General features: G+C 38.2%; 1 protein-coding gene across 4 annotated transcripts; it reads left to right on the plus strand.

The window, feature by feature from the left end:
* The first annotated feature begins 20 nt into the window (after positions 1-20).
* Positions 21-26,240, plus strand: JKAMP (JNK1/MAPK8 associated membrane protein). 4 transcript variants are annotated; one of them, XM_036115796.2, is made up of 7 exons: positions 21-131; positions 2,542-2,633; positions 3,191-3,345; positions 10,687-10,893; positions 13,013-13,194; positions 17,156-17,232; positions 25,498-26,240. In XM_036115796.2, the coding sequence occupies exons 1-7, from the start codon at positions 128-130 to the stop codon at positions 25,714-25,716; spliced, it is 936 nt and encodes a 311-aa protein (XP_035971689.1). In that variant the 5' UTR covers positions 21-127; the 3' UTR covers positions 25,717-26,240. The 4 variants fall into 4 exon arrangements, with proteins under 4 accessions (XP_035971689.1, XP_035971691.1, XP_077909896.1 ...); XM_036115798.2 differs by having other exon boundaries at positions 2,560-2,633; XM_078053770.1 differs by lacking the exons at positions 17,156-17,232; positions 25,498-26,240 and adding an exon at positions 13,560-13,817 and having other exon boundaries at positions 23-131.
* The last annotated feature ends 170 nt before the right edge of the window (positions 26,241-26,410 follow it).

The following is a 26,410-nucleotide window of genomic DNA, read 5'->3' on the forward strand; positions in this document are numbered from 1 at the left end:
GGGCGGGGCTTCGGGTGGTCGCCCGGGTTACCAGGAGGCGGAGCCGCCGAGGCGGCTGTGGCCCGGATGTCCGGGCGCTGCCGGCGGCTGATCCCGGAGCTTCTTCAGGGAAATCTGCAAGCGGCCAATGGGTGAGTGGTCGCCGAGGTCGCGGAAACCGTTTGTCTTAGTCCCTGCTTCTTTCCCACGCTGGCGGCTTTGGGCTGTGCCCCGGGGGGCGGCCTCCGGTTAGCGGCGCATCCTTGCCCCTGGCTCGCACCGTCTCGGGCGGGCCGTCATCTCCTCCCGGGGTCGGGGTGGTCTCGGCCCCCTCGGGCTGCGGAGGAGACACGCCGTAGAGGGGAGGCGGGCTGTGTGTGCCAGGGCAAAAGGCCAGGCCTTGGTTGTGTTCAAGAGGTCACTTCAGTCCCTTTGTTTAGCATTCGTGAGGGTAGACTTCAAAATTTAAACAGCGGGCGTCAGTAAGTGCCAACAAACAGGAAAGGGGGCGGAAACTAATTGGTGAGGTCGCCCGCTTCTGCATCAGACGTTGTTTATAGGGCCCTTCACAAAGGGCAAGACCGTTGCAAAAAGAAGTCTTAAAATTTTAGCCACCCTCCAGTAAAGGGAAATGGGAGGGGAAATTGAACGGACACGGGGAGCCTTGGTTTTGTTTGGTCGGTGATGAGCTGTTGCTTTCACTTTGGTGATTTTCAGGCCTTGGGTTTTGAGAACTTTAGATTATTTACATTCAGATGTATTTATTAAACAGCTACTAGATGCAAAAACCATGTGGAAGAAGCCTCCAATTCTTTCACTTCTGTCTTCTCAAAAACTCTGAAACAGTTCATTTTTGTCTGTTAGTAGTTTAGGACATACTGATTACAATTGATTAAAAAGTATATGCCAAATAAGGTAAAGAAACCCATGGGTTTTAAAAATTCAGAAATTTGGTAAAAGTGAAAATATTAACTTGAAACATTTTGGTCAGTGCTCTTTGTATTGTTTCTCAGCAGCACAAGGAGAAAGAAATCAAAAGTCTACTTGAATTTGAAAGGAGAAAGGACATTGTGGACCAAGCAGTCTCTATTGTGAATTCATGAAGAATTAGGGAAATTATTCAAGAATAGTGAAAGGAAGGAAAAATTCTCTACTTTTAGGGTCTTCCAGCTGGACTAAAAATTAAGTTCACATGAGACAGATTAACAGAAAAAAACAACCACCAAGTTTTATTATGTGTGCGTGGAGGCCCAATTATGAAACTAAGACTTAAAGAAATGACCAATGCAGGCAGTTCTTTATACATTATTGACAGAGGCAATAAATTTGTGAGGAATTTATGGGAAAAGGAAAACAGGTGTTTGGGCTAAGGTTTGGGCTAAGATTAGCAAAAAAGTAACAAGGTTTATTTTTGCAGCTTTTTTGACTTTAAAGTCATTATCGCTGGTAATAAGGATATCTCTTTACTGCTTTCAGGGGAACGGAGGAGGTCTCAGTGTCTTTGCCCCTGTTGTTTCTTAAGTAACTTTTATTTAAAATAATATGCCAAAATGGCACATTTTGGGAGCCTGCTCCTTGACCCCTACAATAGTCATAAAATGCATAATTTTCCAAATTAATTCACATTTGACCACAGTTGTTTTGGATTTAGGTTCTTTGAGGGCAGGAACTCTTGTTATGTTGCTCTGCGGATCTTTAGAAGTTCCTAGCCAGGGAATCTGATACTTAATGCACGTTTATTGAGTAAGTGAATCAATGAACGAAGGAAAATCAGATGTCTCTGATGAAAAAAACAACAACCTCCTTTAATAACTTCTTGATGAGGTCAGAGACAATCTGCAGGCACTGAGGTTTTTTTGTGAAGAAAGCTGCTTTTTATTTTGCCCACGCCTTGAGAGCAGGGGGTTGATTCTAAGGTAGTTCCCCAATATTGGTCAGAGGCCCAGTGACAGCCTTGATGAAATTTTCCCCTGTCCTCAACAAAAATGACAAAGTTAGGACAATGTAGTAATCTTTTTCTAAAGGTGAATTTATTTACTTTAAAGGCCTGCCCTTTATTTTGAAATTATTGCTTTTCTGGTATTAAAATGTGTTCTATTATGAACGAAGGTGATATTTTGTGTGTGTCTCTGTGTTGTATGTGTGCACACTTAATGTTCTGACTGGGCAAAATAGGGGTGGTGATCCTCTATTATTAGTTTTCTAATTAAAAAATGGAAGTGCAAAAGTCTAGACCATCTAATCAAGGGGGACTAGCTGCTGGAGCCATTGGAGACATACCAGGTTAAGCTTTGAATTCTGGGGATAGATCCCACTTTGCTGGTTGATGGGTCTTAACCATAAGGAATAGCATTAACAACAAGATTTCGGTATAACTTTCTGCAGTGGCACAGTGTAAAAGGGGAAATTTAAGTTTAAAAATAAGTGCATCGAGACTTTTGTCTAATACGTATCATTTTTAACAAGTGTGTTGAGATATTTCTGCCAAGTACTTCAACTGTTATTACATTATTTTTTATAATCACAAAAGATGTTACTTTACTGGCATTTGTTTTTAAAAAGCTGTCGATATTCAACCAGCATGCCTTGGACTTTACTGTGGGAAGACCCTATTATTTAAAAATGGCTCAACTGAAATATATGGAGAATGTGGGGTAAGTCTTAATTAACATGTGTATGCTCTTTCATTGCTAAAATCTTTTTGCTTTTGAAATATTTTCACATGTAGAATATCTTTTTTCTTCAGTATACTCATTAATTTATAAAAATATGAGGCATTAATAAAATTCTTATCTGTGTTGTATTGTCTATAATACATTTTTCTTGACAGTCACAGTTAAGTATTTTTTAAAACATTTTAAAATTTTATAATTTCTAATTATTAATGCTGTAGTGCAGTGACGGGCAGTAAGTTAACATTAAAACTCAGAACTTTTCTCTGTAATTATTTTTATATAGCGTTATTAACTAAGTTTATCATTTAATGTTAGTCAACTATTTGTAACTTAGCAAAAGGAATCTTTTAAAAGAGTGTTTACAGATACACCAAATAACAATGTAGATTTCTTTTACATATGCACTTTCTTTTTTATTTCTAAAAGATGCACATGTGTACATGTTTAAACTGAAATGGGATGTCTTTATAGAATGACTTGGGGATATTAATGTTCTAAAAAATATCTGTACATAAAATATTGTTTTTATATTGTAGGTGTGTCCAAGAGGACAGAGAACAAATGCACAGAAATACTGTCAGCCATGCACAGAGTCTCCAGAACTTTATGATTGGCTGTATCTTGGATTTATGGCTATGCTTCCTCTTGTTTTACATTGGTTCTTCATCGAATGGTACTCGGGGAAAAAGAGGTTAGCACTTTCTATGAATGTATCTGGATGGACTGATGTTGGAATAATGATCATTTAGAAGGCCTTATTAAATAATTATACTTGTAGTGAACCTGTTTTTGCTTTATATTCTGATGACTTTGACTGTGGCAAGAAAACTTAAGGATAGGGTATGCCTCAGTAATATAAAGGGAAATATCTTTTGTTTTACTCTAAATGATCTTGAAGGAATTGTTTTTCATTTCTCAATTACAATCTTTATGGGTTTTCTACAAAGAATTGGTTATGATTCCAAACTGATTGCTATAGAACAAATACTTCGTGATTTGATTTAATACTAGTAACCTAGTATAATGTAGTTAAAATGATATAGCTGCAACCTAATTATGAAAACTGATACCAGAACATTAAACCAACAAGCATTTATTGAGCCCTGTGTTTTATGTTTAGAAGATCAGGGGAGGAGGTACAGAAATAACTGATGTGGTTTATACTCGTAATCTTGTAGAGAAGACAAATGTGTATACAACTAATTATAAATCAGTTTTAGAAGTGTATAAACAAGTGTATAAAAGTGTTATGAGGGGTGCCTGGTGGCTCAGTGGGTTAGGCGTCCGACTCTTGATTTTGGCTCAGGTCATGATCTCAGGGTCATGGGATCCAGCCCCGTGTAGGCTCCGTGCTCAGTGGAGTCTGTTTGAGATTCTCTCTCTCCCTCCTCCCCTCCCCCAGCTTGCACTCGCTCACGCTTGCTCTCTCTCTCTTTCGCAAATAAATAAATCTTTAAAAAAAGCACTATGAGCAAAATGCCCTAGAATCACAAAGAATAGAAGAGATAAATTGTGCCTGATGTGATCTGAAAGACTTCAAAAAAACATTTTAGGCAGAGGAAACAGCATGAACAGTGGCATGGAGGTATAAAATGTGTGCTGTGTTTTAGGTGGGACTGGAAGTAGTCTGGGGTGGTCAGAGTGTGGATTGCACATCAAAGAAAGGTAATAAACAGGAGAGTGGGAAAAGTAGGTTGAGGCCAAAATGTGAAGGTTGGTTCGTTTGTGAGAAAGAGAGTGCAATCATGCAAGCAGGGGGAGGAGCAGAGGGAGAGGGACAAGCAGACTCCGCACTGAGCATAGAGCTTGATGTGGGGCTCCATCTCAGGACCCTGAGATCATGACTTGAGCTGAATACAAGTCAGTCTCCTAACCGACTGAGCCACCCAGATGCCCCTGGAATGTGAAGGTTCTTGATGAGGATGTGAAGTTTATACTGGGAATGCGGAGCCACATTAGTACATTTCAGCCCTACTGGCTTTTAATTCCTCTAACTTCTCAGCATCTTTCCAGCCTTAGGTCCTTTCCCTTTCGCCAGCTCTTCTCTGCCTCAGATGCTCTCTTGTCCCTCTGACTGCAACTTTTTACCTAGCTGTCCTTTTCCTTCAGATTTCAGTTGTTGTAGAGGCCTTCCCTGACCCAGTTTAAAGTAGGTCTGCCCCCCTTATTTTTCTTTTTTAATAACATTCTTCATTTTATTGTTTTGGGTTTGTAGTTAGCACTCAGCACAATCTATAGTTAGGTTAGTTTGCTCCGATCTCCCAACTAGAAGTCCGTGAGGGCAGTGGCCATCTCTGCTCTCCATGGACTCTCCAGAGACCAGCACGGCAGCCGGCACGCAACAGATGCTCATTTAGTATTTGCTGAGTGCATGATTTATTGGTGAAGGTTTTGGCTTAAATAAGTAGCATCACTGGTTGTGTAATTTTAGAAACGTAATCTCTATAGAGGGTAGGTGAGAGGTGCGGCATATTAGAAGGCTGTTTCCAAGTAGGGATGGCCAGATTCCAGTAGTGTGAATGGAAATGGAAAGGATGCGCTGATGGAAATAGAATTAGTAGTTTTCTGGATCCCACCTAATAAATCCAGGCTGATTATTTATATTGGAAAAGCCTTTGTTCTTTTTCAGATGGATCCGTAAAAAGGTTTTTTAAAAAGTAGCTCTCATCTTTTAATTTCTGTTATAGAATGATGAGAGATGAGGGCAAGAAAGGAGACGTGATAAACTGAAAGCTAAAGTGGAATAACTGCTCAGCTAGTTGGTTGGAACTTCTCAGCTGTAAGCAGGGAAAGATGGGGGTATAGAGATGTACCTCCCCAAATGCATTTGAATTAAAACATCAGATATGTTTTGAGGGACAGTCTTGGAGCAGAGGTGGGGTTTGGTTTGAGGGTAGAGCAGAGGAGTGAGTAGTTCTCAGGCAGGAAAGCAGGTGGGTTTAAAAAGAAGGAGTTTGCATAACTTACGTGTGCTTTGCCTAGGAAATTGGCAGCAAAGAACACAAGAGCCATCTCTTGAATTTTCCTGAGATGTTGCCCTTATACTCAAGGAAGTAGAGGCCTAGCTGTCTGAGGCTAGACCAGTGTTTCTCAACCTTTTATTCATTGTCACTTCCTTAAATAAGGAGCCTTTTTAGATACTTTTTTCAAATTCCACCTCCCCCCCCCATGAAATTTTAATGTCATAAATATACTGCTTATTTGTTTATGTTGTGTATGCATCTATGTGCTATATATAACAAATGTAAGATTATTTTATCCCCAAGAACCAATTCTTGCCCTCTTAGGAGTGAAGTCACCTATTGAAAATGCATGGGCCAGACTCTCATCAAAACTTTCCTTTCTGGGCGCCTGGGTGGCTTGGTTGGCTAAGCGACTACCTTCGGCTCAGGTCATGATCCCGGGGTCCTGGGATCGAGTCCCACATCAGGCTCCCTGCTCAGCGGGGAGCCTGCTTCTCCCTCGGCCTCTGCCTGCCATTCCCCCTGCTTGTGCTCTCTCTCTCTGTGTCAAATAAATAAATAAAATCTTAAAAAAAAAAACCTTTCCTTTCTGGTACTCTTGCTTTCCCCAGAGTTTAGTATTAAATTTGTTTTTCTTTAAGGTCAGGGCAAAGATAAGCAGAATTACATATTTTTATGCAGTATGGTCAGAAGCTGTGCTTCTTATGTGATTTTTTTTTTTATATAATTTATAACTTTTAGAATGTATTCAGCAGTCACTAGGGATGTTTGCAATGTGCCAGATGCTGTACTGGGTTGCAAGATTCAGAGATGACTGAAACGTGGATGCTCCCGGTACAGTGGATGAGATAGAAAAGCCATCACAGTATTTGTGAGGTTCTGTAATAGGCTGGCATGAAGAAGAAAGAAGTTAATTTTGCCTTCTCAGAATAGGGCGCTGTCACAGAAGAAAAAACTGACTTTAAGCTGGACTTTGAAAAGTGAATAGATTTTGATAGGAATTGAAGAAAAAGTCTATCAGCAGGAAAAAGATGTGCAAAAGTATAGAGGCAAAAAAGTGCACAGTGTAATCAAGAAATGAGAGCTGAGGGTCCTGTGAGAAATAGGGACTAAATGAGACCGGGTTATAAAGAGATTTGGGACTACAAGAGTCTTAGGAAAGATTCATAAGACCTGGGGATAACTCCAGAGCCGATCTTGACGGATACACAGCTTGCCAGATAGGTGAGAGAAGCATGCCCACATGTGTAGAGGCGTGAGGAGAAAAGAAATGTGGCATGGCCAGGAGGTGTGGAAAATAATGCTGGTAAGGAGTATTTTTCCTGAAACACAAGACGGGACTCTACGAAGGGGAGTTTTAGAATCCAGTTTTGTTTTGTAAAGATCATGTGGTTGGCTGCAGACAGATTGAAAGGGGGCATGATGAGAAGAGATGAATAAGGTTACTGAAGTAATAGCAAGAAATGATGAGGTTGGGATGTTGTTTCTAAAAACATGAATTCTATAAGGAAGCAAAATATTAAATTATATGAAATTGTAAATGTTCACGTATTCACCGTTTCCATCTGTGTAAAATCATGCAGGAGTTTTTCCAACAATATGAGCTAATCAGGAGCTCCAAGTGACCCTCCTGCAAGAAATAACTGAAGTTTGGAAAAGACATACTATTTTAAGAGCTTGCTGGTCTCACTGGAGGCAGGGGAGATCTCCAAGAATAGACAAGCCCACCCTAAGCTGGGGCCAGAGTGACAGAGCAGACAGTAGGAATGGGAGCGCTGCCTGTGGTTAACTGCCGACAGCGGCAGGTGCTGAATGGAGGCAGCGGTGCGAAGCCTAGACTCCCAAGAGGCTGAAGCCCAGGGTAGTGGTGGGCATGGCTGCCGACAAAAGCAGCAGATCCTCTTTGCTGGAAAGCTTCCCCCATTCTCAGTTTAGGCCCATAAAAATCTTACTCATTAATATCTATTAACGACCTCATACTCCATGAGAACCAAATAAAATCAACACGATGACTGTGAGTGGGTAGACATAACCAACACTGTAGTTATACTTCCAAAGGACTGCAGATAAGGGACTTTCAGCTACACAGTATAAAACTGCTACCTTTGTAGTGCTTAAAGAAATAAAGGATGCAGTCCTAAAGACCTCCAAGAGTCAACAAGAGATTACTGGGAATGAACAGATTGGTTTAAAAAACAAAAGGAACTTCTAGAAATGAAATTTAAAAAATGGTAGATCAATCAGCAGATTAAACAGTTGAAGACAGAATTAGTGAATTAGGAATTACATGTATCTGAAGAAATAATGCAATGCTGAGAGAAAGGGAGATAGAAAATGTGAAATATATTAAGAGCAATGGAGCATAGAATGAGAAGCTGTAATGTGTGTCTATGATTCCTGCTGGGAATGCACCTAGGTTCAATTAGACATTCAGACTTCAGAGACTACCGTAGGTCATACCGAGCACCAGTCTGCCCGGAAGAGCACAGCTTGCCTGCAGGGCAGCGTCAGCTTTTGAAGCAGTTGAGTTCAGCTGCAGGAAGGTAAAATCCACACTGAGTGGGTGTGGGAGTCCAGGCTTAAGGTCTTATGCCCTAAAGGAGCCATTCTTTCTGTAACCTCTCTGTAAGGATAGCTTCCAGAGTCCTGCAAGGGACATGCCAATTACAAGAATCGCTGAACTCAAGAAAGCCGGACCATGGTGTCCCCATCAGGTATTTATTGCTTATTTATAGTTCTCCCAATCCAGATACAGTTTACCAATCAAGGGGTTGTTTTTGTATCCTAAGCAATGTTACCTGGCAATAAAGTTCGACATTTTACACATATCAGGCTTCCAGAGGAACTAAGCTAGAGTTAACTGAAAGTCAGAATCTCATGTACGGAGGAAAAGTTTTATTAACTCTTTGTGCATAGTTTCTAATCAGAGTCTTCAGAAAAAGTAGAGAAAAGGAAGGAGAGCCAATAATTAAAGATATATTAGCTTCGGGTTCTACAGACATAGTGAAAAACAGATTTGCAGAATTGCTCCTGGGGAAGCAAAACACATTCCAAGCAGAATAAATAGGAAGAAATTCTCACCTGTTCACACTAAAATTAAACTGCAGAACACCAAAAATAAGAGACCACATGGTGCTCTGGCCAGCAGCCCCCTTTGTGCCGACAGCTGACATCTACTCCAGCCGCACGGGTTAGTCATTTTGAACACGGCAGCCCAGTCAGGCCTCCCTAGATGACTGCATCCCAGATTGGTATCACATGGCACAGATAGGGCTGATCAGGTGAGCCCAGTCAAACCGCAGACTAGTGAGAAATAATCAGTGGTGGTGGTTTGCTATGCAGTGATAGATAACTGAAACATTGTTCAGAAAGAAAGCTCAAAGGCATCTGTAGACTAGATAATAGAAATAATAAGAGAGTTTCCTAAAGAGGCTGGCTGGAAGATAAATATACAGGATCCGTTATCTCCCTATATTTCATATATAGTACCATGGTATTGTGAGATAGCTAAGACCAAGGTAGCTAAGCTACATTGGATCCATATTGTGGAACATGACAAGCGAATTCTAAAATCTATATGGAAGTGCAAAGGCCCAAGAATGGCAAGACCACTGAAGAAGTAGAAGAATGTATGTAATATCAAGAATTATTGTCATATTCTTTTGTCTCAGGGATAAAAATGGACCCAGGAACAAAATACAGAACCTAACAACAGACCAGTTATCTATGAAACTTGGATGGCAGAAGTGGTGTGGCAATTTGGGCAGGGTGGGGGGTAGGAGGGACAGTAAGCTACTCAGTGCTGCTGCTGGGACAGTTGGGATACCCAAGTGGGAAAATCTAGTCACACCTACCTAATCCATTCTAGGTGAGTGAAAGATTTAAATGTGAAAAGCAAAACCTTAAAACTTTTAGAAGAAAACATAGGTTAATATTTTTCTCAGAATAAGGATTCCTTGGAACATTAAAATGCTAACCAGAAATTGAAAAATTGATAAATTATATTAAAATTTAGAACATCTGTTCATAGATATCACAAGAAAGTGAAAATTCAGCCTATAAACTGAGAGGAAGACATTGGCAACATACTTAACTAAAAAAGCAAATGGATAAACAATGGAATGGGCACACAGTAGAATATTACACAGCAGTGAAAATGAGTGAACTTCAGCTATAAGCAATGCCATGGATGAATCTTAGAAATGTAATTTTGAATGGGAAAAAAATCTCAAGATGAGTATCACTTTATAGTGCTTAAAAAGTAGCATAACTTGGGGCACCTGGGTGGCTCAGTTGGTTAAGTGTCCAAGTCTTGATTTCAGCTCAGGTCATGATCTCAGGGTCGTGAGATTGAACCCAGTGTCAGGCTCCATGCTTAGTAGGGAGTCTGCTTGAGATTCTCTTTGCCACCCTGCTCACATGTGCATGTGTGCTCTCCCTCTCTTTCAAATAAATAAATCTTTTAAAAAAAACAAAACTAGACAGAGTGGTTTTGAAACATAATCTAATTGGAATAAAAACTTCAGAAAAAGTGATAAAGACAACTTAGTATAATGGTTACCTCTTTGGGGAGAGCCAGGAGTGGGAATGAGGAAGGAACAGAGGTAAATATAGATTGTTAATGTTCTAGTTACTGGGTTAGATGATGAGCTTATAATGTTTACTATATTATTATACTTTATAACTAATATATATTATATATAAGCTTTTATGTGCTTTTTATATTTAAGATAATTTAAAATGATGCATAGGATAACTAAGACATTCTTAACAGTTTAGCAAGTCACTAAAGATAAAGGAAGCCCTGAATTTCTGCTCTTCTATACATTTTAGATAATACTGGCACAGTGTTATCTGGGATGCGTATCCCTTTTTAGTCCAGAAGGTTAAACTCTTCTCAAGTGGTTTTCATGTTTGACTTTTCTTACCTATTTAGAGGATATTTTAGTTTCGAGATTTATCAGTTAAAATTTCCTTTTAGAATCCATGTTTTGAAACATACAGGTTTTCTTAAAAGCCATTGAAATACTGAAAATTTTCTGGTAATTGTGCTTCTTTTGTTTTCCTAGTTCCAGTGCACTTTTCCAGCACATCACTGCATTATTCGAATGCAGTATGGCAGCTATCGTCACCTTACTTGTGAGTGATCCGGTTGGTGTTCTCTCTATCCGTTCATGTCGAGTACTGATGCTTTCTGATTGGTACACAATGCTTTACAACCCAAGTCCCGATTATGTTACCACAGTGCATTGTACTCATGAAGCTGTTTACCCGCTGTAAGTATTTATATAGACTGAAGATCATTTAAAAAATGGTAATTACAGATTTTATTTGTTTCAACAGATTGAGTATTGAAAAATGGCTTCCAGGCACTGGGGGAGATATAGAGAAATGATTTTCTTCTCTTGAAGGATACTCCCTAATAGAAGGGAGTAGAAATACATTTTAGTATAATACAAGTGAAAGTATTTTTGTATTGGTGTTGAAGTGTGTATAAGCATTTCTAAAAGAAGCAATATCTGTTTCTTTAAAAGGGAGTTATAAGGAAAATCTTTATGATATGCAACAGAGAAGGAGTATCTGACATAGAGGAAAGAGTATGGGCTTGAGAGGTAAAAACAGGCATGAGTTTGAATCCTGAGCTGCTGTGTTAATGTGACCATGTTAAGAGCCTCTCATAACTTCTGCTTTCCTGTTGGTAAAAATGGGAATAATGGTACCTTATAAGGTGATTGTGAGGATTAAATAAGTCTGCACATATCAGATACCATGTGCAGTGCCTTACATACAGGAAGCACTTAATAAAATAGTAGCTGGCATTGTAATTAGAGTGCTTGGGTTAATGTTGTTTTTGTTTTTGTTTTTTTCGAAAACAAATGTTTATAATTTCCATGAGAATGTTTTGTTTTAAAAATACCAAATTCATAAGACTCTGTATAATACTATCCCAGACTACTACATTTTTAGAATTTCTCCTTGTGTTCATTTTGATGTGTTTTTCTTGGTGAAGGTGTAAAGAAGAGTCTGGTATTTACATTCTCATAGTTATAGCAAGTTACCATTACATAATATGCTCAAGAAAATAACCCTTTTTATGCAGGTTCTTAAGAGTACTAAGTGTGAAAAACACTTGCACAAATGTAAAAAGGTAATTTAAAAAAAACAAAATTTCAGATACAGAGATAGGAACTTCTTTCTACCTGTCTACCATTAAGCCCTGTAAATTATTTATTTCTTGTATATATGCCGTCTGTCTCTATATATACATAAAATTTACATACAAGACTGTATATAAAAGACCGATAATGCATTCTTGGTTGGTGTCATAGAGCTAAAGCTCTCAGCTTCGATTATTCTCTTCTCAGATACTATCCAGGGGACTGCAGAACTTGACCTGGTCCTATTTAGAGAGCTTAAAAAGGGAATCAGATATCATATATAACTATCTTATTTGAAACAAAATCATATTCATTTACTGCTGGTGCACATATATAGGTGTTTTTTATACTATCCATAAAGCATATAGTAGGAGAGTCAACAAATACTAAGATTAGAACAGAGACGGCAAATAGGTGCTCTTGGCCCTCATTCTGCGGCCATAACAGCCTCCTCACAAAACTTCATTGATCAGGATATGTTCACCATCTTTGAATTAAGTAGATATTTTTTTTCTCCGCAGCTTTAGCAGTAGTCACTGTGCCATGGCCTGTCTGCCTTGTTTTATTAATCCTACAGAACAGTGGTTTTTGAAAATTATGAGAAAATTTTATGGTATCAACATTGGGTTTATACATATTATTTACTTTACATAGCTATTTAAATGTAACTGTATGGCCAGACTGGGGTAAACTTTTCAAAAAGCAGCAGGACTACCCGGGGCACCTGGCTGGCTCGGTCGGAGGAGCATGTGACTCTTGATCTCGGGGTTTTGAGTTCAAGCCCCAGGTTGGGCATAGAGATTACTAAAAAAAAAAAAAGAAAACTTAAAGCTGCAGGACTACCAAAAGTTATAGAAATTTTTTTCTTTTGTGAGTCAACAAAAAGTAATGGCACAAAATTATCAGAAGCCTTTGGAACACTATTAACATTGACTAATGCAGGCTATTTTCTCCATTGGTATATATAGCCTAGTTCCTTACAAATTGAAAAATACCAAGACACTTTACTGATAATTGTAGTTTTGAGGGGAACTTGATTAGATGAGACATGGAAAAGCATGCAAATTTCTATTATTAGAAACTTACTATAAAAATATTTACATTACTAAAACCTTATGAGTTAATAGGTTGGCTTAATACACTTTTTAAATCTTTAGCATTTTTTATTTTAAATTGATCAGTAATAGGTATTTTGAAACATATTTTCAGTGTTACAATTCCTTGTTTTATTTTACAGATACACCATTGTATTTATCTATTATGCATTCTGCTTGGTATTGATGATGCTGCTCCGACCCCTTCTGGTAAAGAAGATTGCCTGTGGGTTAGGAAAGTCTGATCGATTTAAAAGTATTTATGCTGCACTTTACTTCTTTCCAATTTTAACTGTGCTTCAGGCAGTTGGCGGAGGCCTTTTATGTAAGTTTGATGGGTCAAGTCAATGAAATATATTTTTATGTGTGATAAACAGTATTTTCTCTAAGTATAATTTTGGATCTTTTTCTTTAAAATCGTTTTTTTAATCTTTGAAAATATATATTTTTGCTAAAACATAATCAGTCTTATAAAAAAAATTTAAAATGGGCTTCTTGGAATGGAATAGATATTCTCAAACTAATCAAAGCTGATTTCTATTTAAAGAATACTTTGAATCTGAAGCTTTTAATCTAAGTAGGAATATTTTAAAAACCTGAGTATAAATTAAAAAACGAACTTGTTTTTGCATATAATAAATAGAAATTACTGTTTTTTGGGGTTTTTTTAAGATTTTATTTATTTGACAGAGACAGCAAGAGCAGGAACACAAGCCGGGGGAGTGGGAGAAGGAGAAGCAGGTCTCCCGCCGAGCAGGGAGCCTGATGCGGGACTCGATCCCAGGACCCTGGGACCACGACCCGAGCCGAAGGCAGACGCTCAACGACTGAGCCACCCAGGCGCCCTAGAAATTACTGTTGATAATATATACTAACATATATTATCATTAAGTTATGTCTTCAGTTTTTGAGTTCCTTTATTAAAGCCTTTTAGGTACAGTAAAAGAATCCTCAGTATATTCTTTATTTTAATATAGCCATTCATTTATTCAGCAACTATTTAGACTGAATTTTGACTCAAAAGAAGATTAAGAAAAAGTTGTTAAAGGACTGACATACTAGTAGGAAAGCTATAAGTAGCTGAGAGAATGTAGTATAGTACTTACTTGAATATGTGACATTGAATATTGCAGGGATGTTAGATGCCATCTTTTACATGAAGCCTACTGGGGTACAGAGGGCAAGGCTTCTGGCCTAAAGGAACTAGGAAAGATTGGCATCATTATGTAGTGTGGTAATGAATTTGGTTCTGGAGGAGGATGGCACTGGGAAGGTGAGCCAAGGGAAGAGGAAATTGGAGACTAGTCAGAGGTCTGTTATCCCTCATATTCTAGTTTACAGATGTATTGTTTCAGTTGGCCTGCATAAAATATTTGAAAATGTGTAGTTCCTTCTAGCTCCTACCATTCCCTGTTTTCTTGGATTTGGCCCACTTCCGTTATTTACCTGCCTGGCTGGCCTCTGTAGGTGTTTGAGGTTGCTTTTCTTGCTCTAGGGAATAGAGACCTACTCTTTAAGGATTTTAGGCAGAAGAGTGACATGCCTAGGTTTGCATTTTGGAGAGAGAACTTGATAGCAGTGTGGAAGACGGATTGGTGGGGGAAGAGGACCTGGGGAATCAGTTAAGAGGTTATTGCTGCTAGCCAAGTCTGACTGTCTGGCCGAAAGCAGAGAAACACTGGGAATGGAGAGTATTTTGAAGATAGAGTTAACTAAACTAGGTAACTGATTAAACATAGGGGTGAGGGAATAGGAGGAAAATATGATAGAGTAGCTTTCTGACTTAGTAACTGGTGAATAGAGCAACAGAAGCAGATATTAGAAGAAGCAAATAAAAGAGGTTGATGAGAAGTGAATCCAGTTTTAGCTGTTCATGGAATATTCACAAAAGTACAGGTAGTTATTTATACTAGTCTGGCGCTTAGGAGAGCTGTCTAGGCTGGAAAGATTAGGAATTGTCAGCCCGCACCCTGTGTCCTAGACTGCAGGTGGTGCTCTTGTGTAGAACCTCTCGAGGGGAAAAAGCTGTGGAAAGTGGGCCAGGGTTTGGGACATTAGCCCAGGGAGACTGCCAGATCCCGGTGCTTCATGTACTGGAGCTGCCTGTACTGAAAACTGCTTTTTCCCACACTGAACATCAGATCAGATCGGGCTTTGTCAACAAGCCTCTGCTCAAAACACATTCGTTGTGAGGATCAAGGAGTTAGTGTTCATTTGCACTAAATATAAATTTATGCAGTCTGCTGAGATTAGTCACAGAGGATATCATACCAACTCGTAATTTTATATTGGAAAAAAAAAGAAGAGATAATTTTGGTTTGTAGGGGTGTCTTAGTCACTTCAGACTGCTATAACAGGACCATAGACGAGGTGGCTTGCAAACAACAGAAATTTTTTTCTCACAGTCCTGGAAAATGGGAAGTCCAAGAGCAGGGCACCAGCAGATGTGTCTGGATAAGAGCCCACTGTGTCCTCATGTGGCAGAAGTTGGGGGGGGCTCTCTTATGTAAGGGCACCAATTTCATTCACGAGGGCTCTGCCCTCATGTCCTGATCACCTACCAAAGGCCCCACCTCCAAATACCATCACATTGTGAGTTAGGATTTCAGCAGGAGAATTTTGGGGGACACAAACATTCTGTACATAACAAGGAGCTGTGTCTGAGCAAGTAGAGCAGCAAGCGGCTTCGGGTAGCTTAAGCTACCTGGGTCTAGGGAGACAGACACTGGAGTTATTAGGAAGAGGTCTGTGACAAATTTTACCTGCTTGGAATTATTGAAGCCAGTTTTTAAGTGTGATCTGCATTTGAACCACTAGGGGAACTAAAATGCAGATTCTCAGGCCTTACCCCAAGGCCTAGTTCCTCAAAATCTCAAATTGTTTTACACTCTAGAGTAAGAACCATGCCTGAGCCCAAGACCACCGTGTACTACCCACAAGTTTGGGCCTTGTTAGAAACTTCCTTTCCCTTTTTTTTTTTTTTTTTTAACTTAGATGGCTTTTTACTACTCAGTCTTAAATTTGTATCATTAGCAACATTGTTTATAAATTAAATGGGATTTTTTTTTTTTTGAATGGTTGGCTGAGGACCTAATAGCTGTCTATGAAGTAAAATGTTCTAAATGTCAAACAAGGCATTCAGTTATTTAGTAAGTTGGAATTGGGCCCGTACAGATAAGTCAGAGTTTCTGGCTTCTGCTTTCTGAATTAACATTTGAAATTGTTCCAGATGGGTTCCACTGCAATGTAGAATGATTAGTGGTTTCATAAATTGAAGTTGTTTTCAAATAATTATATGAAAAATAATTCAAGATTTTATTCTCAATTTGTTCATTTGTTTTAGTGTGCTATAAATTGAAAACATTTTGGGGCACCTGGGTGGCTCAGTCGGTTAAGCGTCTGCTTTCGGCTCAGGTCATGATCCCAGCGTCCTGGGATCGGGCCCTGCATGGGGCTCCCTGCTCAGCGGGGAGCCTGCTTCTCCCTCTCGCTCTGCCTGCCTGTCTGCCTACTTGTGATATCTCTCTCTCTCTGTGTGTCAAATAAATAAATGAATCTTTAAAAAAAATAAATTGAAAACATTTTAAGAGAAAGGTAGTATTTTATAAGGAAAACTTTGAAGTAGACATATCTAGAATTTTGACATAAAGAACACTGAATGATCCATTTGTCCTTTGAGGTTTATTGATACATGAACTTTTCTAAAGAGTAATTAAAACTGTATAGCTTTTCTAACCAATGTCCTCCATCTGGACCACAAAACAAAATTATTTGAGTAATTACTTTCTCAATCCTCCCAAGTTTGGTGCATACTAGTATTCTAGATGCAGACAGAAGTTAATTCTTTACATTCAAATGGATGCCTTAAGGTAGGATCTTCAAAGCTGGGCCAAGGATAGTTTTACATTTTTAAACAGTAGAAAAAAAAGAAGAGTAGTAATTCTTAACATGTGAAAATTATGTGAAATTTGGATTTTATTATCCCTAAAGTTTTATTGGGACATAGCCACACCCATTCATTTATGTATTGTCTGGCTGTATTCCACTACAGTGGGGACTTGAGTGATTGAGACAGTGAGTGTATGGCCCGCAAAGCCAAAAATATTTACTATCTGGCCCTTTACAGAAAGCTTGCTGACCCCTGCCTTAGGGCATTAGGACTTAAGTCTCTCATAGGACTGGTTGAGAAAGTTTTCACCTATGGGGAGAATTATACTGTTCGAATTTTTTTGATGGTTTATTCAGGAAATTTAATTTTCATTATTATACCAATGTTTGTTTTTCAGATTATGCCTTCCCATACATTATATTAGTATTATCTTTGGTTACTCTGGCTGTGTACATGTCAGCTTCTGAAATAGAGGTAGGAAATCTTTTTTTCCTTTGTTAAAGGTTTTTCTTTTTAATAGATTTTAATAACTGAATAGGAGAATAGTACATATGATATGGTACAACTGATTGATTTAGTAATGGCTAATTGGTTGGCTAATTGATGGCACTCAGTAGCTTTTAGCTTAAGTTTATGAAAGGTTGTATATTGGACTGTATTTGCTTGGGAAATTATGCAGTAGTAGGCTCAACTATCCAGCATGTTGGAGAAAAAACAGTCATTTCACATAATTTACCCACATAGAAAATGTTTATTATTGAAATGTTGAAAGTTATTAATACTATTTTGAAGGAAACATGAAATGCTTAATTGTATATAGAACTAATTTTACACTTTATTTTACAATGGCAACACTGACAGTCATCAGTAATTATATACATTTTGTACTCTTCTATACTTTGTTCCCAATTTTATTTTCTTGATTATGGATGTTTCTACTTTTGCACTCTAATATTTTGGTGATTTGGAAATAATGTCATAGTCACATTAGTTTTGATACTGTTCCTATTTTGAGATCTCCATTTTGTGCCTCTTTTTAGTATTTTAGTGAAAGGCCACTGTTAGAACTCTTTGAGTTATTCCTTTAACTTAAAAGGAATAAAAGTGTTGCTTGCTAATCTAGTGCCTCGGCACAGTCTTCAGGTGCATACTACTGTTGATAAGATACGTGCTGTCTCATAATTCTTTCATAAAATTCAACCCAGAGAAAGTTAAGTTACATTAGTGAAAGAATGAGAGGGAATGACTTCAGGTAGAATAATAGTAGAGGAACTAGACAGAATATTTTTATGGTGATTCAGATCTTTTCATTTGTATACTATCTCCATTTCTCCTTTGTAATCTTTAATCAACAATACAGCATGTTTAAAGAAGATAAGCAAATTCATTTTGTCACTTTTATCCACTCTAAGGAAAGACTTGAGGGAGGAAATGATTGGATATTTCAATAAAATGAAGTTTTTGAATTTTTATTTATTATCTATACCATGGATAGTTAAATTAGCTTGAAACATATCTCTGCTTCAGGAATCTCTCCTATATAAAATGTTCATGTACTTCAGTTAGCACTCTATAATGAATCAGAAATAGGGACCTCAATCAGGAAAAGAAAATCTAGTTCTAGGTGAGTTGATGAGTCATTTAATAAGAGAGGGTTGGTAACCTACTGCAAATTACATTTTAGTGTGTTTATTAGCACTTTTAGATATTACTTTTATAATAACTTGTTCCCTCCAATTTCTACATATTAGAGAGCTGTTTAAAGATTAAAGGAAATCAGACTGTTCACATGTCATTTCTGCTCCCTCTAATTATCCAGGCAGCAGACTCCCAAGAATACTAGAGATTGAGGAAGTTGGGTGTATATACCTCCTACTTCCTGCCTATAAGACTCAGCTACAGTGGATCAGGGCAGGAAGAAGGCACATCATGTGGAGTTCCCTTCTAGTTCATATCTCTCAGAAGAAACTATAGTGTTTCCAGGGTTGAATGGTGATGTGGACTAGAATTGAGAGACATGGGCTCCTGTTTTGGTGCTGCCCCTGAATGTTTATTATGGCTGTCGGGAGCCTCGGTTTCCTCATCTGTAAAGTGTAGTGGCTAGACTGAGTAATTTCTTGAGTCCTTTTTAGGTCAAACATTGTGTGATTCTGAGGTTATTGTGTGGAAACAGTACATTTATTTTTATTGGAAGTATTAACATACAGTGTTATATTAGTTTGTGTACAATATAATCATTCAACAGTTCGATATATTACTCAGTGCTCATCACGACATGTGTACTCTTAATCCCCTTTTTTCACCCACTTCCCCCTGGTAACCACCAGTTTGTTCTCTGTATTTGAGTCTTTTTTCTTTTGTTTTTGTCCTTTTTATCCTTTGTTTCTTAAATCCCACATATGAGTGAAATCATATGGTATTTGTCTTTCTCTGACTGACTGACTTCACATAGCATTATACACTCTAGGTCTATCCATGTTGTTGCAAATGGCAAGATCTCATCCTTTTTTATGGCTAAGTAATATCCCATTGTTTATATGTACCACACCTTTATCCATTCATCTATCCATGGACACTTGGGTTGCTTCCATATCTTGGCTATGTAAATAATGCTGTAATAAACGTGGGAGTGCACATATCTTTTCAGATTAGTGTTTTCATTTTCTTTGGGTAAATACCCAGTAGCAGAATTTGGTAATTCTATTTTTAGTTTTTTGAGGAGCCTCCATACTGTTTTCCACAGTGGCTGTGCCAGTTGGCATTCCCAGTGCACGAGGGTCCTTTTTCTCCACATCTTCACCAACGTGTGTTTCTTGTGTTCTTGATTTTAGCTACTCTGACAAGTGTAAGGTGATATCTCATTGTAGTTTTGATATGCATTTCCCTGATTAGTGATGTTGGCCATCTGTATGTCTTTTTTGGGAAAACTGTCCAAGTCCTCTGCCCATTTTTTTAATCAAATTGTTTCTTGGGTGTTCAGTTGTAGAAGTTATAGGAGATATATGTATCCACATCCATATTAATATATATATATCCATACCCATATTAATCCCTAATCAGATATATCACTTGCAAATATCTTCTCCCCTTCATTAGGTTGCCTTTTTGTTTTGTTGATGGTTTCCTTTACTGTGTAACAGCTTTTTATTTTGGTGTAGTCCCAATACTTTGCTTTTGCTTCTGTTTCCCTTGCCTGAGGAGACCTGTGTAGCCAATGTCAAATCACTGCCTATTTTGTTCTAGGAACTTTATGGTTTCACGTCTCACATTTAGGCCTTTAATCCATTTTGAGTTTATTTTTGTGTATGGGGTAAGAAAGTGGTCCAGTTCCATTCCTTTGCATGTAGGTGTGCAGTTTTCACAGCACTATTTATTGAAGAGACTGTCTTTTCCCCATTGTATATACTCTTGCCTCCTTTGTCCTAGATTAATTTACCATATATGCATGGGTTTATCTCAGGGTTTTCTATTCTGTTCCACTGATCTATGTGTCTCTTTCTTTGCCAGTACCTTACTGCTTTGATTACTACAGCTTTGTAGTGTATCTTGAAATCTGGGATTGTCATAACTCCAGCTGTTTTTCTTTCTCAAGAGTGCTTTGGCTATTTAGGATTTTTTGTGGTTCCAAACAAATTTTACGATTATTCTAGTTCTGTAAAAAAATGTTGTTGCTATTTTGATGGGGATTGCATTATGTAGATTTCTTTGGATGGTATAAACATTTAACACTTGGGTCTTCCAATTCATGAGCATGGAATTTCCATTTGTTTGTGTCACCTTCAGTTTCTTTCATCAGTGTTTTATAATTTTCAGAGTACAGGTCTTTTGCTTCCTTGGTTAAGTTTATTCCTAGATGTTTTATTATTTTTGTACAATGTAAATAGGATTGTTTAATTTCTCATTCCACTACTTCGTTATTAGTGTATAGAAATTCAACAGATTTCTGTTCATTAATTTTGTATCCTGCAACTTCATTGAATTCATTTATCAATTCTAGTAGTTTTTTGGTGGCATCTTTAGGGTTTTCTGTATATAGTATCATGTCGTCTGCAAATAGTGGAAGTTTTACTTCTTCCTTACCAATTTGAATGTCTTTTATTTTTTTGTTTCTGTGGCTAGAACTTCTAGTACTCTGTTGAATTACAGTGGTAAGAGTGGATCTCCTTGTCCTGTTCCTGATCTTGGAGGAAAAGCCCTTGGTTTTTCACCATTTAGTAAGATGTTAGCTGTGGGATTTTCATATACGGCCTTTACTATGTTGAGGTACCTTCCCTCTAGACTAACTTGGTTGAGAGGTTTTTATCACAAACGGATGTTGTGCCTTGTCAGATGCCTTTTCTGCATCTGTTTAGATGATGCTATGGTTTTTATCCTCTCCTTAATGTGATATATCATGTTGATTGATTCGCAAATACTGAACCACCCTTGCCACCTGGAATAAAACCCACTTGATTGTGGAGAATAATTTCTTATTTTTCCATTTGGTTGACCAATATTTTGTTGAGGATTTTTGCATCTATGTTCATAAGAGATATTGGCCTGTAGTTTCCCCTTTTTGTGGTGTCTTTATCTGGTTTTGTTATCAGGGTAATGCTGGCCTCATAGACTATATTTGGAAGCTTTCCTTCTCTATTTTTTGAAGTAGTTTGAGAAGAATGGGTATTAATTCTTCTTTAAATGTTTGGTAGAATTCACCTGTGATGCCATCTGGTCTTGAACTTTATTTTGTTGGGAGTGTTTTGATTACGGATTCCATTCCATTGATAGTAATTGATCTGTTCAAGTTTTCTATTTCTTCCCGGTTCACTTTTGAGAGGTTATATGCTTCTAGGAATGTATCCATTTCTTTAAAGTTGTCCAATTTATTGGCATGTAATTTTTCATAATATTCTCTTAATATCCTTTGTATTTCTGTGGTGTCTGTTATTTCTCCTCCTTTTCTAGTTTTATTTGAGACCTTTTTTTCTTGCTGAGTCTGGCTAAAGGTTTATCAATTTTGTTGATCTTCAAAGAGCCAGCTCCTGGTTTAACTGATCTGTTCAATTTTTTTTTTTTTTTAAATCTCTATTTCATTTATGTCTGCTCTAATCTGTATTTTCTTCCTTCTACTGGCTTTGGGCTTTGTTCTTTTTCTAGCTCCTTTAGGGGTAAGGTTACATTGTTTGAGATGTTTCTTATTTCTTGAGGTAGGCCTCTATTGCTATAATCTTCCCTCTTAGAACAGTGTTTGCTACATCCCAAAGATTTTGAACCATCGTAATTTTCATTTGTCTCATGTATTTTTGATTTCCTCTTTAGTGTCTTGGTTGACCCATTAATCATTTAGTAACATGTTGTTGAGCCTCCATGTATTTGTGTTCTTTCTAGACTTTTTATTGTCATTTCTAGTTTCATACCTTTGTGGTTGGAAAGATGCATGATATGATTTTGACCTTTTTAAGTTTATTGAGACTTGTTTTGGGGCCTAACATGTGATCCATTATGGAAAAGATCCCATGCACGCTTTGAAAAGAATGTGTAATTCACTGTTTTTGGATGGAATGTTTGAATATATCTTTTAGGTCCATCTGGTCTGATGTGTCATTCACAACCATTGTTTCCTTGTTGATTTGTCTGGGTAATGTATCCATTGATGTAAGTGGAGTATTGAAGTCCCCAACGATTACTGTATTACTGTCAGTTTCTTCCTCTCTGTTAATAGTTGCCTTTATGTATTAGGTGCTCCTTTTTTGGGTGCATATTTATAATTGTTCTATCCTCTTGTTGGATTGTTCCCTTTATAATTATGTAGTATCCAGTATCCTTTTTGTCTCTTGGTACGGTCCTTGTTTTAAAGTCTTTTTTGTCCAATATAAATATTGCTAACCCAGCTTTCTTCTAACTTCTGTTTGCATGATGTATTTTTCATTCCCTTCACTTTCAATCTTGCATGTGTTTAGGTCTGAAGTCTGTTAAAGGCAGCACTTAGATGGCTTGTTTTTTTATTCATTCAGCACCCTATGTCTTTTGATTGTAGCATTTAGTCCATTTATACTCAAATTATTGATAGGTATATACTAATTGCCATTGTTACTTGTTTTACTGTTATTTTTGTAGTTCTCTGCTCCTCTTTCTCTTCTCCTGTGGTTTGATGCCTTTAGTGTTATGCTTGGATTCCTTTCTATTTGTATATGTATTATAGGTTTTTGATTTGTGGTTACCATTACATTCATATATAACGTCTCATGTGTATAGTAGTCTTACTAAGTTGTGGGTCACTTTAGTTTGAACCCATTCTAAAAGCGCTAAATTTTTACCCCCCACCCCCGCCATGTTTTATGTATATGATGTCCTACTCTACTTCCTTTTGTGAGTCCCTTGACTGATTTTTATAGATATATTTGATTTTACTGTTTTTGCATTTTACTCTCCATACTGGTTTTATATGTGGTTAATCTTTAATTACATGTTTGCGTGTGACATTTTTTCCTTTCATAGTTTTCTTACTCATTATGGGTTTTTTTCCCACTCAAAAGAATTCCCTTTAACATTTCTTGTAAGACTGGTTTAGTGGTTGGGGAAACTATCTCTCCTTCAATTCTGCATAACAGCCTTGCTGGATAGAGTATTCTTGGTAACAGGTTTTTTTTCTTTAGGCATTTTGAATATACTGTGCCACTCCCTTCAGGCCTGCAGAGTTTTTGCTGAAAAATCACCTGATAGGCTTACAGGGTTTCCTTTATGTGTAATTGCTTTCTTTTCTCTTGCTGCTTGTAAAATCTCTATCACTACTTTTGCCATTTTAATTATTATGTGTCTTGGGTTTTGTTAGGTGCTGTCTGTGCTGCCTGCGTCTGGATGTCTGTTTTCTTCCCCAGATTAGGGAACTTTCAGCTTTTATTGCTTCAAATAAATTTTCTGTCCCTTTTCTCTCTCCTTCTGGGATCCCTATTATGTGAATATTATTATGCTTGATGGTGTCACTGAGTTCCCTTAACCTAGTCTCATTTTTTATTACATTTTTTTTCTGTTTGCTGTTCAGCTTGGCTGCTTTCCATTACACCAGTCTTCCAGATCACTGATCTGTTCTTCTCCTTCCTCTATTGATTCCCTCTAGTGTAATTTCCATTTCAGTTATTAGTTCTTCATCTCCAACTGGTTCTGTTTTATATTTTTTATCTCTTTATTGAAGGTCTCACTGAGATCCTCTGCTCAATTATGACCATTATTTGAGTTATCAGACATGTTGCTTAGCTCTCTTTCATTTGGGACTTATTCCTCAGTCTCCTCATTTTGTCTTTTTCTTTGAATTAGAAAAGTCAGCTACATCTTCTGATTTTGGAAGTAGTGGCCTTATGAAGAGGTCCTGTGGTGCAGTGCCCCCTGTTCACCAGAACCAGGTGCTTCAGGGGTGTCTCCTCTGTGGGGTACATGGGCCCTGCTGTTGGGGCTGAGCTGTGTTTGCCTTCAGTCCAGTCAGTTGCAATGGCCTCCTTCACCTGCTCAGGGCACACCAGGCAGGGTTTGGTCGCTGTGCTGTTAAGATGTCAGTCGGGCCCCCGAGGGCCTGTAGCTGGGCAGGATTGGCAGTCAGACCTGATGCCTGCCCCCCTTCCGTCTGTTGGGGCTGCAGTTACACCACTCTCCAGGGCACTGCTCTCCCTTCCCTGTCCCTTGAGGGGTTTTTGCTGGTTGGTGGGGCTGACAGTCACACCAGATGCTTGTCCCCAGTCTGTTGCAGCGACCGTGGCACTGATCGGCAGGGTACTTCCTCTGCATTTTCGGTTATAAGGTTTGGCTCTTGGGATTTGGGGCACACTGGCGTATGTGATTCTCTTCCCCTCTCCCAGGGCAGGAGCCACTTTGGAGTGGTGCCATCTCTCCCGGGGTTGCTTGCAGAGTGTGTGGGGGCAGGAGCTACTTTGGAAGGTACCTGCTGAGTGAATCTGCAAGAGAACACGGGTTGGGTGTGCTGCTAGCAAGCTAGGTGGAGAGTGTGCTGCTGGTTCCTGCAAGTGTCTGGGTATCAAGGTCGGGATATGTGCCAATTCTTTTGTTCTTGGAGAAGTTTCCTAAAGATCCCTACCGTGCACATTCTGAGATTAGTAAACCTCCTTCACATATACCCCTGGTGCTCTTCAAACTGCTGCTTCTGTGCTGTGTCTCTGCTAGGTGGTTAGGCTGGCTCTTTTTTGTTTTCTTCAAATTTTTATTTAAATTCTAGTTAGTTAACCTATAGTGTAATATTGGTTTCAGGAGTAGAATTTAGTGATTCATCACTTACCTGTTATGCTGGCTCTTTAATGGCTGGGAGTACTCAGTTTCTCTGTTATCTTCTGGCTCTCCTGGAGCTAAGTGCTGCTGATTGTAAAAAAAACTCTTAAGGCCCGCTGGGGGACTCATTCTCCCAGTGCTGGACCCCTGTGCCTAGGGTTGCTGGTGTGGGGTCTGATCATGTGGTTTCTTCTGGTTAGTCTCTCTCAGGGCTGAGTTCCTAACCATGTCCCCACCCTTCTTGCCCTTTTCGATGTGGCCTCCTCTCTACAGTTAACTGTGGAAAGTCTTCTGCTGCTAGTCTTTGGGTCATTTTCAGAGTTAGTTGCACTGATGGTTTTATCTCAGTGAATCCATGGGATGAGGAGAGCTCAGGATCTTCCTGTTCTGCATCTTCCCAACAAATAATGCATTTTAAATTATGATGTAATAAATTATCTAGCTTATTCAGCCCAATAATTTGTTTTCTTTTATAAAATTATATAGAACTGCTATGATCTTCTGGTGAGAAAGAAAAGACTTATTGTTCTCTTCAGCCACTGGTTACTTCACGCCTATGGAATAATATCCATTTCCAGAGTGGATAAACTCGAGCAGGATTTACCCCTTTTGGCTTTGGTACCCACACCAGCTCTTTTTTACTTGTTCACGGCAAAATTTACCGAGCCTTCACGGATACTCTCCGAAGGAGCCAATGGACACTGAATGTGTAAAATGCATTAATACTCTTCTATTGTCCGTGGAGGTAAGATTGGGTTCTGTTTTTGACTTAACAGACTTTATGGTTAGACTTGGAAAATACAAACTGCTGTAGTAGTGTGTTACGTAGTATAATACACTGTATACTTTAGCACTCTGTGACACTATAAGCATGTTAGGAAGCACTCGCCTCCGGCAACAATTTAGTTATTCTTTAAAGCAAAATCGTGTTTCTCTATACCTTGACAAGTATAATCTGAAATCCTTAGCATTGGCCTAATTGTGCATGTCTGTTGTATTTCAGTTTGTTTTTCAAGTATAATGAATTACAAGGACAAACATACCTTGTGGGTCTGATAGCAAACATGGAAATGAAGTATGTTGTTTGTTATTTATTTTTACCAATACAGTATTTTGATAAAAAGAGTATAATTTATATAACAGGTTTTCTGTTTATAAGTAGTTTGAAGACATCTTCTGATTGTTTCTGTTAAGAAAAACAATAAAATGCTTAACTACAAAAAATCTCAGATGTTGACATTTAATTGTATTTTGCCACACTAATTGTGGAAATAATTCAGACTATTAAGTAGTAAGAGGAGTAGTTCTTTCCCAAATGAATAAATACATGTATTCACATAGTCCCTTCCTCTTTGGTCTCATTGTTGAAGGATATATACACAGTGCCATATTTTATTGA

The sequence above is a fragment of the Halichoerus grypus genome, chromosome 8 (assembly GCF_964656455.1).
Source record: "Halichoerus grypus chromosome 8, mHalGry1.hap1.1, whole genome shotgun sequence".
Taxonomy (NCBI): Eukaryota; Metazoa; Chordata; class Mammalia; order Carnivora; family Phocidae; genus Halichoerus; species Halichoerus grypus.

Coding starts and splice junctions, on each gene's coding strand:
- JKAMP (XM_036115796.2), top strand. Junction 2,634..3,190: donor AAATATATGGAGAATGTGGG/GTAAGTCTTAAT, acceptor TTTATATTGTAG/GTGTGTCCAAGAGGACAGAG. Junction 13,195..17,155: donor AGTTGGCGGAGGCCTTTTAT/GTAAGTTTGATG, acceptor TTTGTTTTTCAG/ATTATGCCTTCCCATACATT.